The sequence below is a fragment of the Rhamphochromis sp. 'chilingali' genome (genome assembly GCF_963969265.1).
Source record: "Rhamphochromis sp. 'chilingali' genome assembly, chromosome: 4".
Classification (NCBI taxonomy): domain Eukaryota; kingdom Metazoa; phylum Chordata; class Actinopteri; order Cichliformes; family Cichlidae; genus Rhamphochromis; species Rhamphochromis sp. 'chilingali'.
The window spans coordinates 43,238,676-43,259,811 of record NC_137948.1 but is presented as its reverse complement, the minus strand read 5'-3'; the positions used below and the strand labels follow the sequence as shown (position 1 = coordinate 43,259,811).

Sequence of the window (21,136 nt, the reverse complement as noted above, 5' to 3'; positions counted from 1 at the left end):
TGACTGTGCACCTTACTGAATATAATTTTACATAAGTTGTTATAATGATCAGATCAGCACATCCAGTGGAATAAGTGTGTATCCACCCATCAGGGGACGGCTGTGGAGCGTGTGAGCAGCTTCAAGTTCCTGGGAGTCCACATCTCCGAGGATCTCACCTGGACGACCAACTGCTCCAAGCTGGTCAAGAAGGCTCACCAGCGCCTCTTCTTCTTGAGGACTCTGAGGAAGAACCACCTGTCCTCAGACATCCTGGTGAACTTCTATCGCTGCACCATCGAGAGCATCCTGACCAACTGTATAACAGTCTGGTACGGGAACTGCTCTGCCTCGGACCGGAAGGCGTTGCAGAGGGTCGTGAAAACTGCCCAGCGCATCGCCGGAGCACCACTTCCTGCCATAAATGACATCTACAGGAAGCGGTGTCTGAAAAGGGCTGGGAAAATCATCAAAGACCCCAGTCACCCATCACATGGACTCTTCACCCTCCTGCCCTCTGGGAGGCGCCACAGGAGCCTCCGGACTAAGACCACCAGGTACCGGAACAGCTTCTTCCCCACAGCTGTCAGACTCCTGAACTCTGCCTCCTGACATCTGACCCACGTTAACACATGGACTGAACATACACACACCCACAATGGACAACTGTACCCTCAAACACAATAATAACATGGACTGAACCACCACTCACAACCACTAGCACTTTATATAGCCTCTGTAGAAATTATCCACATATCTCACTTATCTTAACTGCACTACTGTATAGCTCTGTGTAAATAATCATTCTGTACATTCGATAATCTTTAATCCTACAACTGTTTACAACTTGCATAGTTCCCATTTCTGTATAGCTGTATATCCCAGATTCTGTAAAGTTATTTATTTCATATTCTGTATAGTTTTTTCATATTTATATCCTGTTCATAGCCTGTACATAGCTTGTACTCACTACAGCCTGTACATACTTATAGTTATAGAATATTCACAACATACTTCATACCGTGTACATTATAACATACCATAATAGACCCATTTCTGTAATATACTCACATATCTATATTATTGCTAATATATATTGTAATATATCTATATCACTAAAGCACTTCTGGATGGATGCAAACTGCATTTCGTTGCCCTGTACCTGTGCATGTGCAATGACAATAAAGTTGAATTCTATTCTATTCTATTCTATTCTATTCTATTCTATTCTATTCTATTCTATAACTGCAAAACTTCCTGATGAGTCTCCACTGAGATGAAAAATGAATGTTTTTTAAAGGCCACATGACGTTTGTTAAATTGCTGTTATAAATACATTAAAAGTGAAATATCATCACTTTCTATAATAACAGTTATGCAGACCCAATGCTGTTCAACAACATACTGCAGCACTGATGAGAGGTAAAACTTATCCTATTGTGTCTCATATCCTTTTGAAAATGCTTCTGATGTGAACAATAGTTGGTTAGAACAAAGATGATCATGCTCAGTGTGCTGCTTGTCATTTATAGTTTATGTCTTATATCATATTTCAAGCCGGACTTTGTTGTCTCTGGATGGGGCTCTCAGTCGGCCCTGTTCAGGGTTTTTTTTGGATTTTATGTGTAAGTTTTACTCTTTCATTTCTCCTGCGGAGACAATTTTTAATCAATGAGAAAATCAAAATAGAGCAAGAAATGTTCCAGTGGGGGACTACTGTTAATGAAAAGCAAAATATTTGGAATTCAGCATGTTGTTTCTGCATATAAGTGCTAAAGTAAAGTAGTTTAACCAACACGCGCAGAGTTAGCGTATGAGGTTTGTGCAGAACTGCAGTGAAAGCTTTTCTGTCACCACAAGTAAAAAGGCCATCATCTATCAGAACTCAAGGAAACTGAGAAACATTGCTGGAGAATTTATTAGGTTGAACGTTCCCTCCATCTCCCTCTTTCCATTCCCCTCTGTCTATCTAACTCGCTAGTTCCTTCTCCCTCTGCACTTCTGGTAATGGATTCGGCCTAAATGGGTTCTGAGAAACACAAGTGAAGAGGGGGAAAGGATGGAGGAGGAGGAGGTGAGGCAAAGGGAAAGGAGACTTCAAAACTTGTTGCTTGTGATAGCGTTATAATTACTGTTACTGTAAAAGCACTGACACTACATCATCTGTCAGTTGTACAAATAACTCAGTCGTCAGTTGTTACTCTGGATAACTTCATACAATATTTAGTCTTACAATACTGCGATCACAACTGCATACACTGATGACAAAGAATGAAACAACAGCAATGACTGTATATTCTGTATATTTTGAAAGACAAAATAGGATAAAAGGAGCCAGAGCGGAGGAGGGTGTGCAGAGCAGTGGTGTATGGTTAATGATTTAATGTTAGCCACTCCATGGAATCAAGTCTTCTCCATGTTAGTGGCGCCAAAGTTAAACCCTCTAGTCAGTTAGTCTGTTATTCATTGATTTCTCTGGTCAGCACTAGATTGTTATTGAATATGACTGGCACCAGCATCTTGTGTGTCTGTGTGTGTGTCTGTGTGTGAAGGGTGTGCATCTCGAGAACTCGAGTACATTTCCGCTTCGGCTGAAAAACATATTTTTCTGTATGCATGTGATTCTCCACAGCCATCTGTGCGCGCACACACACACACACACACACACACACACACACACACACACACACACACACACACACACACACACACACACACACACACACACACACACCTTTGATAATCCAAGAGTGAAGGCAATAAGCCTAAAACACAGCAAGCGCATTCACTGCCACTTTAAAATGATCACAACGATACATTATTTATTCCTGAAGGCTGTTTAAATACACAACAGCATCTGCACACAAACAAAATCAACAGTAATATCTGTGTCTAAATACTGCATCGAGCATGAGAACACCGACTCTAACTGCATCCTGGTGAGTGTGCACGGGTAATCTTTCTAGTTACATATGCACTTTAGTTATTGCTGCTATCTGTCTTCTCCAGCAGTCAGATCTGATGTCTCCTGCTATAGCATCACACTATATGCTCTGTAATATATGATAATATATGTGTCTGCGATTCAACAAACTATTCCATATACACTACGTGTGAGTAAATAAGTCTTGAGCACACGGACGCAGCATTAGGACTACCTGATGTATAGTTTAATAAGCGCACAAAATAAATATTTTATGAAATACATATTCTAAACAGCACATTATCACAGCACTGCACAACACTACAGATTTACATTTCATCTGCTTTTCAGCTGGACAGTTTTGGAAACGTTCAGTCTAAAGCTCTGTTACACTTTCCACTGATTACTTGTTGCTAGGAGATTTTTACCTATTTTCCCCCCAATAGATTCACACTTCACACCTTGAAAGCAATGAGTCAGAAAGAAAGTAGCCAGTTTGCCAAATTGCTTATTTGTAAAGTAATAGCATTAGCACTTCTGCACTTCTTTATTAGGCTTTGTTCTGTGTAAAAATACAAACTAGCACAGATACTACGGCACTGCTTCACAAATCATTTAGATCCAATTTATTTAGAACTTTCTTTAAAAAGAAAAAGAACTCTAGAAACAGAATTGCTTCTGTGAGCGAGTCCCCGTTTAAAGTTTCATTTTACATAAAGGTGACAGGACTTTTACCTCATCCATTTGTGTTCAAGAAGTAACTATAATAATGATAACAAAGCAATCAGAATTTTTGGCAGGTTTCTTAAAATTTAAAAAGTGAGTCTCCTCCAAATGTCTTTTCTCTCTAAGACTGAGCAACACAATCAGCATTTTGGAGGCTTCATCTGTACCTTATGTTTTGGTCATTAGATGTCATTGCCATAGATGGGAGTGGGTAAATCAAGGCATCAACTAATGTTTGGAAAAGCAAAACAAAAACAAAAAGAAGTTTCACATACATACAGCAATTAAAATGACAGAAATAGATCAAATAAAGTCTGAAGTTTAAATATAGAGTCCACGGCCCACAGTCAAAGTCACCTTTTTTCTTCAGCCTGGCTCTACGTACAGCCAACACTGATCAGCACTCATCACCTCAGAGATCTAGATCTTATGCATGGTAGTAGCTCACTGAAAATGGAGGCAGCTGACTGTAGAGGGCTCCGAAAGTGGTCAGCAAATATTTAAATAAAACCCTAAATTTTATGAGGAGCTTTTGTAAGAAATCTCTGTCAGACGAGACCATTTATGGACCTGGTTAGAAGCCTCGCAGCAGCATTCTGGACCGTTTGCAGGCAATCCAGGGACAGTTTGCTTAGGCAGAGGAATAAGGAATTGCAATAATCGAGGCAGGATGAAAAAAGGTTCTATACATACTAGAGATGGCACGATACCACTTTTTTATGTCCGATACCGATACCGATATCATAAATTTGGATATCTGCCGATACCGATATGAATCCGATATAGTGTTTTTTAATCAACAAAGCTGTTTTTTAAATATCTTGCTGCATTTTGTATAAGTTCATACTCAAGTTTAAAACAACAACTACACTAAAGCTATTCTGTTATACCTGTATACAAAAAAAATGTTTCATAGTTCAGCAATACTGATCAATCTAATAAACTTAAACCTACACCATCCTCCCTATTCTGGTATTTTAAAGAGTACTTAGCGTAAATATTAAGCAACCTAACTAATAGGGTTCCAACTCCCAGCAACAACAAAAATAAATAAATAAAAAATAGGGAACCACCCCTCACGCTCCACCTCATGATGCTTAATCGACGTAATCAACCTTAATTTGATGCAGTGTGAAAAAAAATGCACAGAAATCAATTATTTTTCAAGAAATATTAAATAGATTCAACATCTTTCTTCAACAGAACTGCAGACTGCACAGATGGTACCTTCCCAAAGGGAAAAGTACTACAGCTTACTAGGGTATATTAGACTTAACAGTTACTATATACATTAATGGACTTCTATACATTTTACATCAGATTAAAACTTTGGGTGTCAGATAATTATTTATTAAAAGCTCGACATTTTAAATGAGAATAAGAAAGAAAAGTATGTCTTTGTGCCCCCTTTTCCCTGTTAATGCCCTATCGGCCCCCTGGCTAAACTTTGCTAGATCCGCCCCTGCACAGTTACAGCCGTCAGCTGTAGAAAAAGATCCTCGAGTAGAAAGTAATATTAAATAAATTCTAACAACAGCTGATCAAGCTTAAACGTGCTGCTGTTGTTCAGCCGCTGGTTTCCTCTTTCTGGTGCAAAGTGAGCCAAAAACAAACAAGAGAGACGATCAGCTGATCATTGATCAGTTTCATGACTGGAGTAGCAGCAGGAGAGAGAGAGAGGCAGTCGCTCCATATATCGGTTGTTAAGCTTAATGTGGGAATGCTTTACAAACATTCAGAGATGAACTTACACACTTGCTTCTCTCTGGGAAAACTTCCTCGGAGCTTGGCAGCGAGGCTCCAAACACACACAGCCGCTCTATCACGTGACCACACTGCTCCCACGTGCTACGGTTATGAGCCGAGTTACGTCGTGTTGCAAGTTTTGTGAGGTGCTTTTTTGATATTTAATGGATCGGATTACATTTCTTATTTCTCTCCGATATCCGATCCAGTAATTTACGTCAGTATCGGACCGATACCGATACGTAATATCGGATCGGTCCATCTCTAATACACAGCGATGGTAAAAGGAAAGTGTTGAAATCAGAAGCTGTGCGGCAGGCTGAGATGTTGAATAAAGGGAAGGTGTGAACACAGATAACTGGTGAAAGTTGGGCAGGTTGCTGTATGAGCGACTGTAAGGACACAACGGTTTGAAAACGGCACCTTTATTATGTTTCCTTTTCAACACGACTGACATGAACAGGGACATGAGTCCCATGTTGTGTACAGCCTCAATAATGAGTCATTTGTGCAAAATAATTATTATTGCCTTCTGAAAAACATCGGCTACTCTGAAGTAATGTTTTGAGCAGTTTATAAAGTATTCTTTATATCTTACTGTGTTTATGAGTTTGTGTTGCCCTTAAAGCTTAATGGGTGCTGCAGCTGTCTGTGAGTGTCTCTATAACAGTTTAGGTTACAGTGTTAAGCAGCTTAGAGATGCCAAATGGATTAAGTGTTTTGTTCATACATAGTAAAGTAATCTGGTTAGCAAAGATGATACATTCCTCCTCCTCCATCTGCCCACCCTCCTTTCTTTTTCCTCCATATTTCCACATTTCTTTCCTTTCATCCCTTTTCAGTTAAACACACACATACATCTGCAGAGAGCAGTCTTATAGAAAGTGGTCTGGAGAGGTCAGCTTATATATTTTATGCCCATCCATGATACAAAAAAATTCCATTTGCAGTAGGGTAGTGTCTTTTTTTTTTTTTTTAGCAGCTGCGGTGCTTCTGTGATTGTTTTTAATGCAACATTTTTTCTACTTATTCAAAATAAACATGAATTGTATAAGTTCAGTATGTCTGTGTATGTGAGAACAGCACCTGTAAGTATGTTCAGGATGAAAATCTTCCTTTTTCTGTCCCTGCAGCTCAGATCACCAAGTATCAAGTAGCTGGGCCCTCGTGGGTCCGGACACAATAAGTGTTTATATCTGCCAATGTGCGTGTGCATGTTTGCAAGTGTGTCCTTTGCCAGCCAGACAGCTCTGCTCTAATATTTTCTTGGGTAATATTACCGACAATCACTTTCCCTTTTGTGTCTTTATTCTCCACTTTCTGTGCTCCTGTTTTGAACTCTGAAATCTCGCCTCTCATCATTTTCTGTTTTTCTCACATCTTTGTTTTTTTTTCCATCTTACTACAACAAAGGTTGCAACAGAGCCAGAAGCCTTACTGTCCACACACACACACACACACACACACACACACACACACACACACACACACACACACACACACACACACACACACACAGTAACCTGCAACAGTATCAATGGATGTATTAAACCGCAGTGACACTAACTTTCCTCCTATACGAACCTTCTAAAGAGGGACAGAATTAAGCGTAACATGTTTTGTGATTGCAAATCCTTTAGGTTCAGACTTCATGTCTGTTGTTCTACACTAGAATTATGTTAAAGTTTCAACAATTTATTCACTCAACCAAATCAGTTTATTTTCTTTGGGTGAAATGACGTGATGAAAGTCCATCCCTTCATCTTGTTCGGCTTATCTGTTTCAGTGCCTTGGCTTTGGCTGAGCGTATCCTGTCACAGGGTGAAAGGCAGAGTACATCCTGTACAGGTCACCGAACCACTGCAGGACTAACACAAACAGACAGCTGCTCATGCTCACAGTCACACCTATGGCCACTTTAAACTCTCCAATTAACTTAAAGCCATGGATGTGTTGGAATGTGATGGGAAGTCAGAGTACCTGGAGAGTACACAACAAGGCCCCAGCCACCTCTTAGATTCAAACTCAGCACCTGTAAGGCAACAGTGCGAACTATTTCTTTAAAATAGTAATTAAAACATATCAAATACTTAAACTGAGATAATTATAAAAATCAGTTTGCAGCATGTCTCAGAAGCAACAGTTGCCTTTGAAAATTGAATAGATTCTCACCAGGCAGCCTTGACTTGCCAGATATACGTACATTTAACTGGCAGGGCTTTTTGGTTTTGCCCCCCGCTCGACCACCATGCGGGACACTTCCTGGGAGTGTGCACAATAATCTTGGATATCACTTTAAATGTCAGAGAACTAAGTTTCTCAAATCCATGTTTGTGCTGTTTTGTCTTAAACAACTTAATGGTTGCAATTAATAGATTTTTACATAAACCCCAAATATCAGAATTAGGTAAAGTAACATGTTTGGAAATTGTTATCAATGCTTTTATTTACAACTTATGATCCTTTACTAACAATAGCTGATAGTTTTAGATTGCTTTTTGTAATTACTGAAAGAGGTCTACTATTGCATTACATGAACAGATAAATGACTATCATTGACCAAACTGTGAAATAAAGTTCTATACGTTTATATACATTTCTGTCTAAATAGTGTAGCAGCTGGTGCTAGAACCATCTGTGCTCGTCTCTACTGAGACTGAAGAAGGCAAACATGTGCTGCATGACATTCAGCAGCCCAGGTTTGAGTCTGACCTGAGGCCCCTTGCTACACGCCTTCCCCTGCAATCTCTCCCTGCTTTTCTGTCGACTCTCCATTACGGCAGCATCCAATAAAAGGCAAAAGGCCCCAAAAGAGATTTTAAAAAGTAAAAGTGCAACTGGATTTCTTGTAGCATTTTAACAGTATAACGTTACTTTCAAGTTGGCCCACGAGGATGTCTAACCCATCAGCTACACAATAGTTGAATCAGAAAGACCGAGCTAACTGTTGTGACTTGTTGTTTCTAAGTGTGACAGAGATGAATAAGAACTGTTACTTGAGCACAAAGCAGGACATGATATCAAAAATGGAGCGAACAGTTGATCTCCTACCATTGTCGCTGTCCGATTTGTTCTCGTGCTCAGTGTCAGTTAGAGTCAGCACTGAGTTGGAGCGGCTCGACAGGCAGGAACTCCTCCCGGATGATTTACCCAGACCTCCGCGGCCCCACAGATGCATAGCATGCTCTGGGGACATGACTGCCTGACTATCAGTGTCTAGCTCCTGAGCTGTACCAACTGAGAAACCACGGTGGGGTGGAGGCATTTCAGGGCAGAAAGGCAGGCCGCGACGAGACGGTGGCTCACAGATCCCCAGCTGACGAAGACTGAAGTGTTGACCTGAAACAGATGGCCGTGTTCAAATCATTTAGAAATCATTAGATCATCGCAAATGACTATAGATCTAATACACAGAGATGGTGTGACTATGGCATAAAATATACACTATATTGCCAGTGTACACTCACCCATCCAAATCATTGAATTCAGGTGTTCCAATCACTTCCATGGCCACAGGTGTATAAATTTAAGCACCTAGGCATGCAGACTGCTTCTACAAACGATTGAGAAGAACAGTAACTCAGCCACAAAGTGGTAGGCCATGTTAAATCGCAGACCGGGGTGCTGGGTATGCAGAGGTCACCAACTTTCTGCAGAGTCAGTTGCTACAGACCTCCAAACCTGATGTGGCCTTCAGATTAATTCAGGAACAGTGTCTCTTTATTAATCTCTGTCTCTCTTCCACAGCATGTCTTCATCCTGTCTTCCTTCTCTCTCCCCAACCAATCACAGCAGATGGCCCCGCCCCTCCCTGAGCCTGGTTCTGTTGGAGGTTTCTTCCTGTTAAAAGGGAGTTTTTCCTTCCCACTGTCGCCAAAGTGCTGCTCATAGGGGGTCATATGATTGTTGGGTTTTCTCTGTATGTGTTATTGTAGGGTCTACCTTACAATATAAAGCGCCTTGAGGCGACTTGTTGTGATTTGGTGCTGTATAAATAAAACTGAATTGAATAGAAAACTTCATCGAATTTGAGTTTATGACCAAGCAGCTGCAGTCAAGCCTCATATCACCAAGGACAACGCAAAGCATTGGATGAAGTGACCTAAAGCAGACTTCCAGTAGACTCGAGAGCAGTGGGGATCTGATCTCCGGGGTGACAAATCGTGTTTCTTTGTATGGCAATATGATGGCATCTGAGTTTGGCGACTGCCAGGAGAATGTTACTTCGCTGTCCAGTGTTATATTTGTTGGTGAGGGGATATGGTGTGGAGTTGTTTTTCAGAGCTGGGCTTGGCCCCTTAGTTCAACTAAAGCAAATCTTAATATTCAGCATAACAAGATACAATTTCAAGCTCCCAGCTATGTGGGAACAGTTTGGGGGTGGCCCCTTCCTCTTCCTACAGCACTGTGCACAATGCACAAGGACAGAGTCCTGACCTCAACCTGACAAACACCTTCGGGATAAACTGGAAATATAGACTGAGATCCAGGGGCTCTCGGCCAACATCATTGTCAGATGTTGCAAATGGTCAAAAATTCCCCCAAACTCACTCCTAAACCTTGTGGAAACCCTTGATCTGAAGCTATTATAGCTGCAAAGGGTGGGCTGACATCACATTAAACCCTATGGATTAAGAACGGGATCTCACTCAAGTTCATATATGTGTGAAGGCAGACGAGTGATTAATTTTGGCAATACAGTGTATATACAGCAGGTGGAAGACAGCTATGGAAAAATAGTCAAACAAGTCTGTGAGGAATCTTTGACAAAGCAATTCTTATGAGACTGAATGAATAACTCAGAAGACAAACCAGACAAAAGGTGCCTCAAATCCAGTTAGACGTTGAGAATATAAGTGCTTTAAGTCTCATGTATGGTGGTGCAGCTCACAGTGACATGTACATGTTTAATATAATCAATATGAAGCTGTGCTTTAGTTTTGTACACAGTTTGTTCAGATGTAAATTAGAGAGTTAAAGATCAATTTTACTGCTAATTAAATGACAACCTTTACTCATTATTAGTGTTATTACAGTAAAAGCAGTAAGTGAAAAATAATAATAAATAATTATATGATAATAGTAAACATTATTGATTTTAACAGCTCAACAGCTTTTTAAACAGTGAATAGCATTAAAAAACATTTACCGTTTGTACCGACACTTTCCCAACTCACTGTAGTCAAATTTGGAAGGTTTCTAAATAACAAGCTAAGTATGTGTGCGGGAGGTGGAGTGGTCTAAAAAGAAGGACAGGAGCCTGATATAAAATAAAACAACGAGAATGTATTCAGGGCAGCCAATAACCCAGAATCATCTTGATGCACGCTCAATCATCCAGGTAAGAACATCTCCAAAAGCTGGTTCTGTTCATCTGGATATTTTCAGTGGGAGAAACGTTTCGTCATCTTCAGTCTCAGCTGACTGCAGGCTTCAATCTTATAAACAGGACATTTGCATGATGACTGAAACCAGCCCACTGAAGGAACAATGGGCTGGGAGCTCAGTTCCTTAGTCTTAATTATGCAAATTCTCATGACCATTGATCAGCAACCACTGATCAATACCCACTGATCAATGGCCATTCACAGATGGTACTCATGGCGAAAGTGACGAAACGTTTCTCCCACAAAACGCTACGTCCAGAATCAACTTTTGGAGAAACCCAGAATCATGTTTACGCTGAGTGTCTGATGATCCTAGCTTTCCTGTCAGAGCCTGAGCTTTAACAGGTAACAAAGGCAGTGACGAGCAATAACGTTTCTATGCTAGAATCACTGCAGTTGCCTTGAAGTCTGTTTGGGCTGGTTGTCATCTTGGTTTGTCAGGTGTGTGCTCATACATAAAAAAGATTGCATGTATTTCCTCAGTAAGACAGGGATCTGTGTTGGTGTGTGAGTGTAGCCTCAGGTTTATTTATAACTGATGTGTTTCAGGGCATTTTACAGAATAACAAAGTAACGTACGTATTGTCGAAATTACTTTCTATGATGAGTAATTAAGTGAGGTACTGCATTACTTTTAAGAAAGGTAATGAGTAACATGTAATACATTACTTTTTCTCAATAATGACTGTAACATGGGAATAAAGTAGTCTAAGTAAAGTCTGCGTTTTTTTTCCCTCCTGTACTCTTGTTTAAAAATCTGCTATAATTTAAAAATAGATACAATACAACAGAATGAAGACGCTAAATAGTAAGTAAAAGTAAATAAATAAAATTCAATTTTCTATTTCAAATGCTGTTTCTTTGATATCTGTATTTCATATGATTTAATTACATTTAATTGGAAATGAGGAGTAACTGGAATTGAGCTCAAATCGTTTTCAAATAACAGGATAATCCTTAAAAACATATTTAAAATCTAAGTGTGTGCTTCATTTTCAATCAGCAGATATAAAACCATTCTATGATTAACAGCACAGCAAGAGAGAAGCCGTGGTGCTGTTCAAATTCATGTGACATGAATTCATCCTCTCCACTTTAAATAGCTGCAAATATACAGGTGATAGGATAACTGACTAATTTTCTATTATATGTTCAATAACGTATACTGTTGTAAGTGGACTTGGAGAAAAATGGGTTTAGTCTTTTGTTGATTTTTATTCATTTTACTGTGTGATTTTTCTCTTTTCTCACTTTTTCACTTTCATTGGGCGATTATAGCCTTCAGACTTATTATCATATGCTTCCATCCTCTTTCTGGACTCCTGTCATATATACTTTTAATGTTAGGTTATGCAGATTTTATGCATACAATTCTAGGTTGTTTAAATTTCATTTATATGTACTTTAATGTCTCTACATTGTAATCATATTTTTAAAGAAAGACAATTCATATTTCTAAAGTAACTGATGGAAATATCTTTTTTACAGTAGTTTTGTTGGTCTTAGTGCACACATACAAATAGATGGGGATAGCATTGCTGTCTGTGCACTTTTGTAGACTCTCACCTTGTCTGTTAAAATCATCCTTTTCATGGTGAACCATGTCCTTGTGTCCCTTGGTTGTTCCGTACAGTAACCTGTCAAAAGCCAAGGGCAAAAAGGATAAAGGAAGGTGCTGCACACACGCTGTAGACTTTTGATGATCCATGTTCGGAACTATACAACTACCACATCATCATTATACCATCATCAAAAATACAGGAAACAAACTACACTCTGCTTTTTTATGAATGTTATGTAACTAAATGTATCAAAGTGAAAAACAGACAAAGTGCAAATTCTTATGATGAAAAAACTGATACTAGTAAATAGGGCTGGGCGATATGGCCTAAAATCCATATCGTGATATAATTTGAAGCACGTGCGGTAACGATATATATCTCGATATATTCTTTTCTTCTGTATAATGTATTTTCCACACTATAAGGACTTGAAATCCTTTGATTTTCTCAAAAATCGAGAGTGTGCCTCATGTATGAATTCTGGTTGTGCTTACTGACCTCGAACCAATTTTGGCTGCAGAAATCTGTTAAAAATGTTTTAGTACAACTTTGGTAAGCCGCACTGCTTGATGGATTGTCAGAGCATTACGGCTGCCGTAGTGAGGAGCTTCACGGAGTAATCTGGGTCCAAAACTCCGTCAGCTTCAGGTCCCAAAGTCAAAGGAACACTGAGAGTTAAAAACAGTCTAAAGTCTTTCATCTTTAATAAAATCATCAGCGTTGCTGCTTTACCAGGTGTAACAATTAAGTTTAACATCCAGGCATCCATGAAAACAGAATTTAAATTTAACGGAGTTACAAGTTAACAGGAAGTTAGCTCGCTAGTTTCCACCTAAACATGATATAGCATGTTCTGACTGAGAGATTTTTGAAACTAATTCAAACGTACAGCTCTGCTACCACTTCCAAAATAATGAAGACAGAAGACTAAACAGCAGTGGCGTTTGCAGGGTTACTGAAGTTGGGCTAGCTGGTATATAATGTTGTGCTACGTGATTGCTAGCGACACAGCTATGTTAGCATAACATTAGCACAGTGAAGCTGGAGGATGAACGCCAACTTTTCTTCCACTCGATAAAAGTTAACGTGAGGGATTCTGGTGGTCAGGGACAAATGCAATCGCATAGCAGGATGCTGTACACGGGCCAACCTTCAGTCAGGAGAACAACTGAGATTATTCATCCACAATACGAGGTTAGTTATTAATATACTGCAACAACATGGGAACAGAGCAGCTGCGAGAGAATTCAACATTAATGAATCGATGTTACGGAAGTGGAGGAAGCGCAGTTTTTGGCTTTCCCCATATTTCAAGAGTGCTTCATCTCTTTGCTGTGACTGTTGCCCGTCATAATTTACAGATGATAATGGTTTTAGCCGCTGCGATGCTTTCAACCAAAACAGGCGCAGCTTGATGACATTATCAACATGCGCTATCGCGATAGAGCGGTATAATCAAAATCTCTATCGTTGGCCAAATTTATATCATTTCTATCGTATATCGTTTATATCGCCCACCCCTACTAGTAAATTAACCTACATATATTTACTGGAATTATACAAAACAGCATTAAGTAATGATTACTGTAAGATGATTAAATAAATGTCTATACTAAGAACATTGTATTTGAATGTCTTTATGCATGCTGAGTCATCGCGGTAAGAAAATCCCAGAAAGTTGATTCTGTTCATGTGGACAGTGAGACACGTTTCACAACTACAACCACAATTTACTGGTCACGTTAACTTGGTGGACAAATACATTAATTTCACTAGAAGAATATGAAAAATGACAGGCTAGCCTTCTTAGACTGAGATTTCCTTGAGTAATGGGGGACATTTAAAGTCGATGTGCACCGTAAACAACATCCGAGATCTCAGGAGAGCACAGTCCCACGAACAGCTAAGATACTGCGAGGGCCCTCAAGCTCCCAGGCCTCTGGTAGAGGACCTGAGCTTGAAGGACAGACGGGAGGGGTGAGAGGGGAATTTTTTTAATAATATAGTCTCATCATCCACTGGACACAAATATCATCAAAATGACCCAACACAGAGCGAACACCATCACCACAGACACAATGGCTAGGGAAGAAGAAGAGCATCATATCAAAAAAGGCCCTGACTCCCTCTGTGACCATTCATCGATGGTCAAGGCTGACCTCATGGCCCGTTCTTGTCAGTGGTGCTAGTTTCGGTCATAATGCAAATGTTCTGCTTATAAGGTTGGGAAAAGCGGCAGCTGGCCAAGACTGAGGAAGGTCTACGTCAACCTAAGTCTTTTTAAGTAGAGATAAACTTTGCTTATAAATTCCCATATATGTAGGTTTATTCAATAGAGTATAATTAATACGGTAGATTTTCAGCCAGCTGTTTACAAAGGTGAATTACACAGAGGAAAAAATAGAGATACTCACATACAGAAAAGAAATTCTAATCACGGCAGTTTGTGTTTTTGACATTTTTGACACAGTTCTGATATTGCTCAACAAAACAGAAGATAATATGCGTGTCATCTATTTTCTAACCTGGTCTGGTCTTGGTGCTGGTCAAAAGCCTTTAGTGTTTCACTGGAGGAATAGGACTTCTGGGTGGGGACCCGGAGTCCCTGGGAACCAATAGCACAGCCTTCACTGTCCCCTGATAAACATAAAATAGACAGATTAAAAAGTCTTTATGTAGATGCAGCTCAAGCCATAATCCATCACTATGTACAGTTAAAGTAGAGCATCAAAATCAACTCTGAACGAGAAGGGTGCAAATGTCTGCCAGGCCCAACACACTTTTCAGTTTTACTTGCTTAAAATGTTGGTAGTTTAACCTCCTAAGACCTGAACTCTTCCACGACATGCATTTTTAAGTTCTCTTTGGTATTTGGGCTGATTGGGACCCGATGAATGTAAAAATAAAGAATTACCAGATGGTTTGTTTTTTTTTTTACCTAATTTTTGTTTCTAAGAAAAATGAGAGCCACATATGAGGATATTTATTTAAAATTTCAATAGAACAGTAGCAGTATAATGTCCTCGTGAGTGGATATCGGGCCTTTGTAGTGCTAAATTGAGTATTTGGTCTAAATAACCCAAAATGTGATGTCCACATATGTGGACACCAGGTCCAGGAGGTTAATTTACAACAGCAAATATTTTGACTTCCAACAAATAATTTCATTGAGGAAGGATACAATAATATAATCAATAACCATCAATGAGACACTTTCATTTTTATCAGCACAAGTTACAAACAGTGCCAACTAAGGTGCTGAAAACGAATGCTCAATGGCTTGAAGATGAGCTGTGAAGCTGTAGTTTACTTGCTTTACTAATTACTTCCGTCTCCTCATGTCCTACACAGAGAACTTCTGCTGTTTTCTACCTACATGTCCCTAGGCTTTAAATACACACTGCAAGGGCTAATGAGAAATGACACAGAACTAAAGAACTAAACCAACCTTGACTAAAAGAGGGTAACCAGATAGGTAAATAGGTTAAGCACAATACACAAGTGATAACAAAATAAAACAAGAAGTGAGATGCAAAAACTAGCAGATAAACACCGGCAGAACTGAGCTAAGTATAGGGGAATTCCCAGAGACAGGAATGCTGTGAAAAAACTGAGGGAATAAACACCAAGGCAAACCTTTAAACAATAAGCAACCTAAGAATTAAACCTAAGTTATTAAGTGATTCTTGGCATAAACTGAACTGAACTGTTGATATTATTTTATGTTACACGTTTATGTTAAACTATTATAACATAATAGCTTCAAAGAAAATTTCAGGATTACTGACAGTAGTAGTAAGCTCTCCACCAATCATTTCATCGTAATTTAGCTTCTTCTTTAATCGAAAAAAGACACAAAACAAATAATGAAACCAGGTTGCATTTACTGGATTTACTGAGGAGGGTAAGTCACTGCAGACTACGTGATTTTTATGTTGTGTCTGTTCCATTAATAACTAACAGAAAGAAGTTTTGGTCTCAAAACGCTTAGAAAGCATCAACTTATAAAATTAAATTAAAAAAAAGAATAAAATGTCCTTGATAACAACTACATTAAAATAGCTTCTCTTTTTATTGAATAAATCCAATCATATTATAATATAAACAAAATTATTCACACATACGAGGGACAGAAAAGTGTACGGTCAAATCAAATAATAATTTTGAATGTTTAATATCCAAAATCAAACATTGCGGTATGTTTAAGAAACATGCAGATGGATAAGATAAACTCAAGGAAGACAAAATCATCACCACACGAAGCCACTCCTGACATACCTTTGACTTCTCAGGAGTAAAAAATGAGGTGATATACACAAACCAAAGACAGAGCCAGGCCAAAATTTAGTTGTAACAAAATGTAACAGCTCATCTAAAAAACAGGAAACTGACAGGAGTTTGCTATTTGGCTTTTGAATACTCTTGTGGTAGTACAATGTAGTAATAAAATATTTATATACTGTGAGGACCAATATCTTAATAATAATGAATAAGAATGGTGGTATATGTAGATTACATTGTAAGGGTTGCAGACGATTGTCTAGCTCTACAGCACATGGACATCAACGCAACCTGTGTATGCACAGAAATCATTTGACAAACAATCTCTATGATAATCTACTGAGGAGGCCTCACAATCTTGCTGCAATGCTTTCCTGATCCTGTTACCCAGTCATGATTTAAAAAGAATCTCAGCTGTTTTTATGTTTAGTGTTTAATTCATTTACTGATTGTTGTTTTAATATAATTAAATTATAATTGAGAATGGAATTATAGATGGCATTAAAGAAAACCTAAGAACCTAAGCCTTCACAGTCACAGGAAGCATGCAATATATAAATTCCCCTCTCGTCCCTGCGGGCAGTCTATCCTTCAAGTTTGGGTCTTCTACCGGAGGGCTGGGAATCTGAGGGTCCTGCGTAGTATCTTTGCTGTTCCTACACTGTAAAATGTAATATTGTGTTTAATTAAAAATATTAAGTAGGCAGAACTCAGTTTTTTATCAATTTGTTATTAGAACTCAATTTAAGTAACTTACCAGTACTTGTTATGCAAAAATGCTGATCAACTCAATTTATTTGAGTTTTCTTAACTTAGAAAAGCTAAGTAAGCTGGAAATGTTGCTTCTCAGGGCGGAAGGATGAAACGATGTGGTTTGAAAACACTACCGTCCTCCTCCCTCTCGGATCAGTCCGCATGTTCATGGTGCATTTGTTATGGAATATGTTGAGCAAACCTGGAGAAGCGTCAGCTCAAGAGATTATTGTCGTTGCTGTGGATCTTTACCTGATACACTGACTTGGTGAGTAAATGTTTACTCTTATTCAAACTGATTTTGTGGCTTCTCTTAGTTTAGCACCAGGTTTATAATCTTGCTAGCTAGTTAGTGTTAGCCTAGCGTTGCTGCTGCCGCTGGGATCATGTTACTTAAAAATTAACACCACAGCCTTAAAAACCTTATAAAATATGTCTGTGAAATTTTCTGTTGATTGTTTGAAATAAAAAAGTGAGATAAGAGCCCAGACAAAATTCTTCGGGAGGTGCAGCCGTTAGGGGTGGGGTGTGGTGTGGGGGGTATTTTCAATCCATAGACATAACTAACTAACTAATTATTTATATCATGTTTAACCTGAGTAGCAAAAGACCGCAGGGGGGTTGAAAATAATACGCCAGCAGTTAGCTGTGCTCGCGGACTCTATTGAGCCTTGACCTCCCGGTCAGCTATCGCGCTGGTGGATAACAGAGCTCTCCGAAAACATGGAAGCACTTTTGCAAATATGTGATATTTTGATAAATTAAGTAGATATTTGAGCATTACACAGCTACATTCTCGCCTGAAAATATCTTAAAAGTTTATTTGGTGACCCAGAAAGGGTAGTCTGGGGAAACGGAGGCCGTGGTTGTCGGAGCCTGTCTATGTGTACTTGTGTGTACTTGTGGTCTCGTGGACTTGTGATACGTTGGACAACAAGTACTGTTCCAGTTCAAAGTACACATGAAGCTGGGAACGCGAAAATTTCCGGGATGTGTTTTTGCTCCTCTCGTTTTATCGAGCATGTATCCTGACTTGTGTGGACTTCGAGGGACGTGGTACAGCTAAATATCCCAGAATGCAATTGTCCAAAACTCAAACGCGGCAATGGCGGAGGAGCGCAGCTAAAAAAACTTTAAATATTACATTTCCCGGGTCACAAAATAAACTTTTAAGATATTTTCAGGCGAGAATGTAGCTGTGTAAAGTTCAAGTATCTGCTCGATTTATCAAGACATCACATATTTGCAAAAATGCTCCAACGTTTTTGAAGACGTCTATTTTTTTAATGCTTTGTGGCAGCTTTTGAACATCTGTGGCATCTATTAATGTCAAATCTAGACTTTCTTTAACAACATAAGCAAACTGCTTTTATATTTAACCACTTTTCTGTTTAATTACAATTTAAATAATAATATTAACAATAGTATTTGTTTTGTTAAAACGTGCTTAAAAACAAGTTTTGTTGTGAAAGCTATAATCCAGATTAGTGGCCTGTTAAATGGTTGAAGTCTAGGTTGGCTTTATAACTGAGAATAAAGTATTGTTGTCCTTCTAAAGAATTAAGTTAAATTACACAGTTGAATCATAAGAAACATTATGTTACATATAAACCCTGCCATATGTTAGATCTGGTCATATTGCTTATAAGAAACTTTATATACTGGAGGTTAGCTTTGAACAAGCATGTAATGATTATATTTAAATTCGGGGGTCTTTTTTTAAACACACTAAACTGACAGTGCCAATACCACACATTCAGACACAGTAGTAGATGCTGTTTTTATTACTATATGTGTTCGTCTAATTTGGTTGTATGGGGTCTACATTGACCCTCTGTGTTGTAAGTTATTATGATTGCACAGCCATTAAGGATCAAATCAGCTTCTGTGTTTTCTCCCTCTGCTTGCTTCTTACTGTCTTTGAGGCTCGGGACCAGCACTCCTGCTGCTGGACAGAAAGACATCAGTAAGTATTTTGGTTTTCCAATATATTAGCAACTGTCAGTGACATTTATATTAATCAGGCTGAACTTTAATCATACTTTAGATCAGCCTGTTTCACTTATTGTTTTATTTGTGCTTTGGTTTGGGGAAGTTGTTTCTGTACTGATCTTTTCCTGTCTTCTGTTATTAGACTTGAGATATGACTGCACTATGCTGTTGCTGGTGACTCCAGTTAATTTTAAATATGTTTATATTGTCTATCCTGTAAAATAGTCAGATGTCTATTCATATTAATGTACAGAATTCACCATATATCTATCTATATATATATATATATATATATATATATATATATATATATATATATATATATATATATATATATATAATGTTTTTCCTCTACACCCCCCCCCCCCCCCCCCCCCCGAATTTTTTTGCACATGTCGAGGAGCGTGTCAGGCTACATTTCACTGTGTGTTATACTTGTATAACTATGCATGTGACAAATAAAGAACCTTGAACCTTGAAGCTTAATTCTACAAGACATGCTGTGTAAGTAAACAAACAACAACAGTTTGTCTGCATTTCTTGAAAGATCACATCTCCCAAACTTAGTTTAGAGGGTCTACACTGTATATAGTGAAGTCTGCAAGTTTTCTAACAGCAAAATTTGTTTTGTGCCCAAATCATTTTGCACATCTTAGAATGAAAGTTATTGGCCATGTTTGCATAGCCCTTTTTAAAATGATGCTTTCATGACATTATTGTGTGTTGGGTGGCGGTCACGGCTATCCAGACTGACAGTGGGACATTGAATGTCACCTCTCCGGTGGGGAGGGAGCCTGAGATTGTCTAAATTTGAGTTTGTTTTATACCAAATGCAGAAAAAAATGTTTTAAGAAAGCAATTAAGTTCATGTTCCAAAAAATATGATTGTTTGCTTGCAGGACACCAGGAGAGATGAGTCCTCCGTCACAGATGGTGTGGTCAGTGAAGATGGTCGCCTGCAGGTTCAAGCTCATTGCATCTCCAACCCACATCCACTGCCACTGTACTTAAGGGAAGTTAAAGACTTTCTTCTGCACCTACATTTGGATCACCTCGATCCATGACAGTCATTCAGGCAGTAATGCCTGGACTGGAAACATGCATCCTTAAAATAATACAACATTCCAGCTCATGTGTTGGAATGAAAAACAAATGTGTTGTTTAAATCAGAGACTGCACTTGTGACAGAACTACAAATATTTTATTTCGGTTATATAAGTAATGTAAGTACAAAACAAACTTGTGGTAGGCCTAAACTTATTTTCAGAATAATTACATCTGAGACTTTGTTTCATTGTAAGATTATAACAGTGATGGCAATATAATTGCTTGTTGTTCAGCCAAACAGTGTCCAGTATGTTGGCTGTTATACTTTGTTGTGTTTGAAAATAAAAGTTGGGCTGATTTTAACGTCATTACAAAAAGTGTTGTTAATTATTTTTAATCATATTCAGGTTACTACAAATAGTTTTTTCATTCAGTTGAACTTGAAATGTTTGTCAGTAGGTAAACAATTAGTTCTGTACAGTCAGAAATATCAAGTTATTCTTAATACTGCAGACTTGCAATGATGGCTGTTGTCCTAACAGTCATCTTAAGTAAGCTTTACTTAGTTCTTTTGAGGCGACGAGTTTACATAGTTTTTTTGAGTTCTGGGAACTAATTAGATTTTACAGTGTAGGACTGCGCTCTTCTGAACAGAGATCTCAGATGTTGTTCCTGGGATCTGCTGGAGATACTCGCCTAGCTTGGGAGTCACTGTACCTAGCGCTCCGATTACCACTGGG

General features: G+C 38.7%; 1 protein-coding gene across 1 annotated transcript in view; it reads right to left on the bottom strand.

Moving 5' to 3' along the window:
- Positions 1-8,366: 8,366 nt before the first annotated feature.
- LOC308395955 (teneurin-3-like) overlaps positions 8,367-21,136 on the bottom strand; it is a gene marked incomplete at its 3' end in the record, with an annotated part of 636,927 nt that continues 624,157 nt past the window's right edge. The window contains exons 8-10 of the mRNA XM_080881015.1: positions 14,849-14,960; positions 12,328-12,398; positions 8,367-8,713 (exon numbers count right to left, since the gene is read on the bottom strand). Coding sequence (XP_080737141.1) covers positions 8,367-8,713; positions 12,328-12,398; positions 14,849-14,960 — 530 coding nt within the window. The remainder of the gene's footprint in view (positions 8,714-12,327; positions 12,399-14,848; positions 14,961-21,136) is intronic.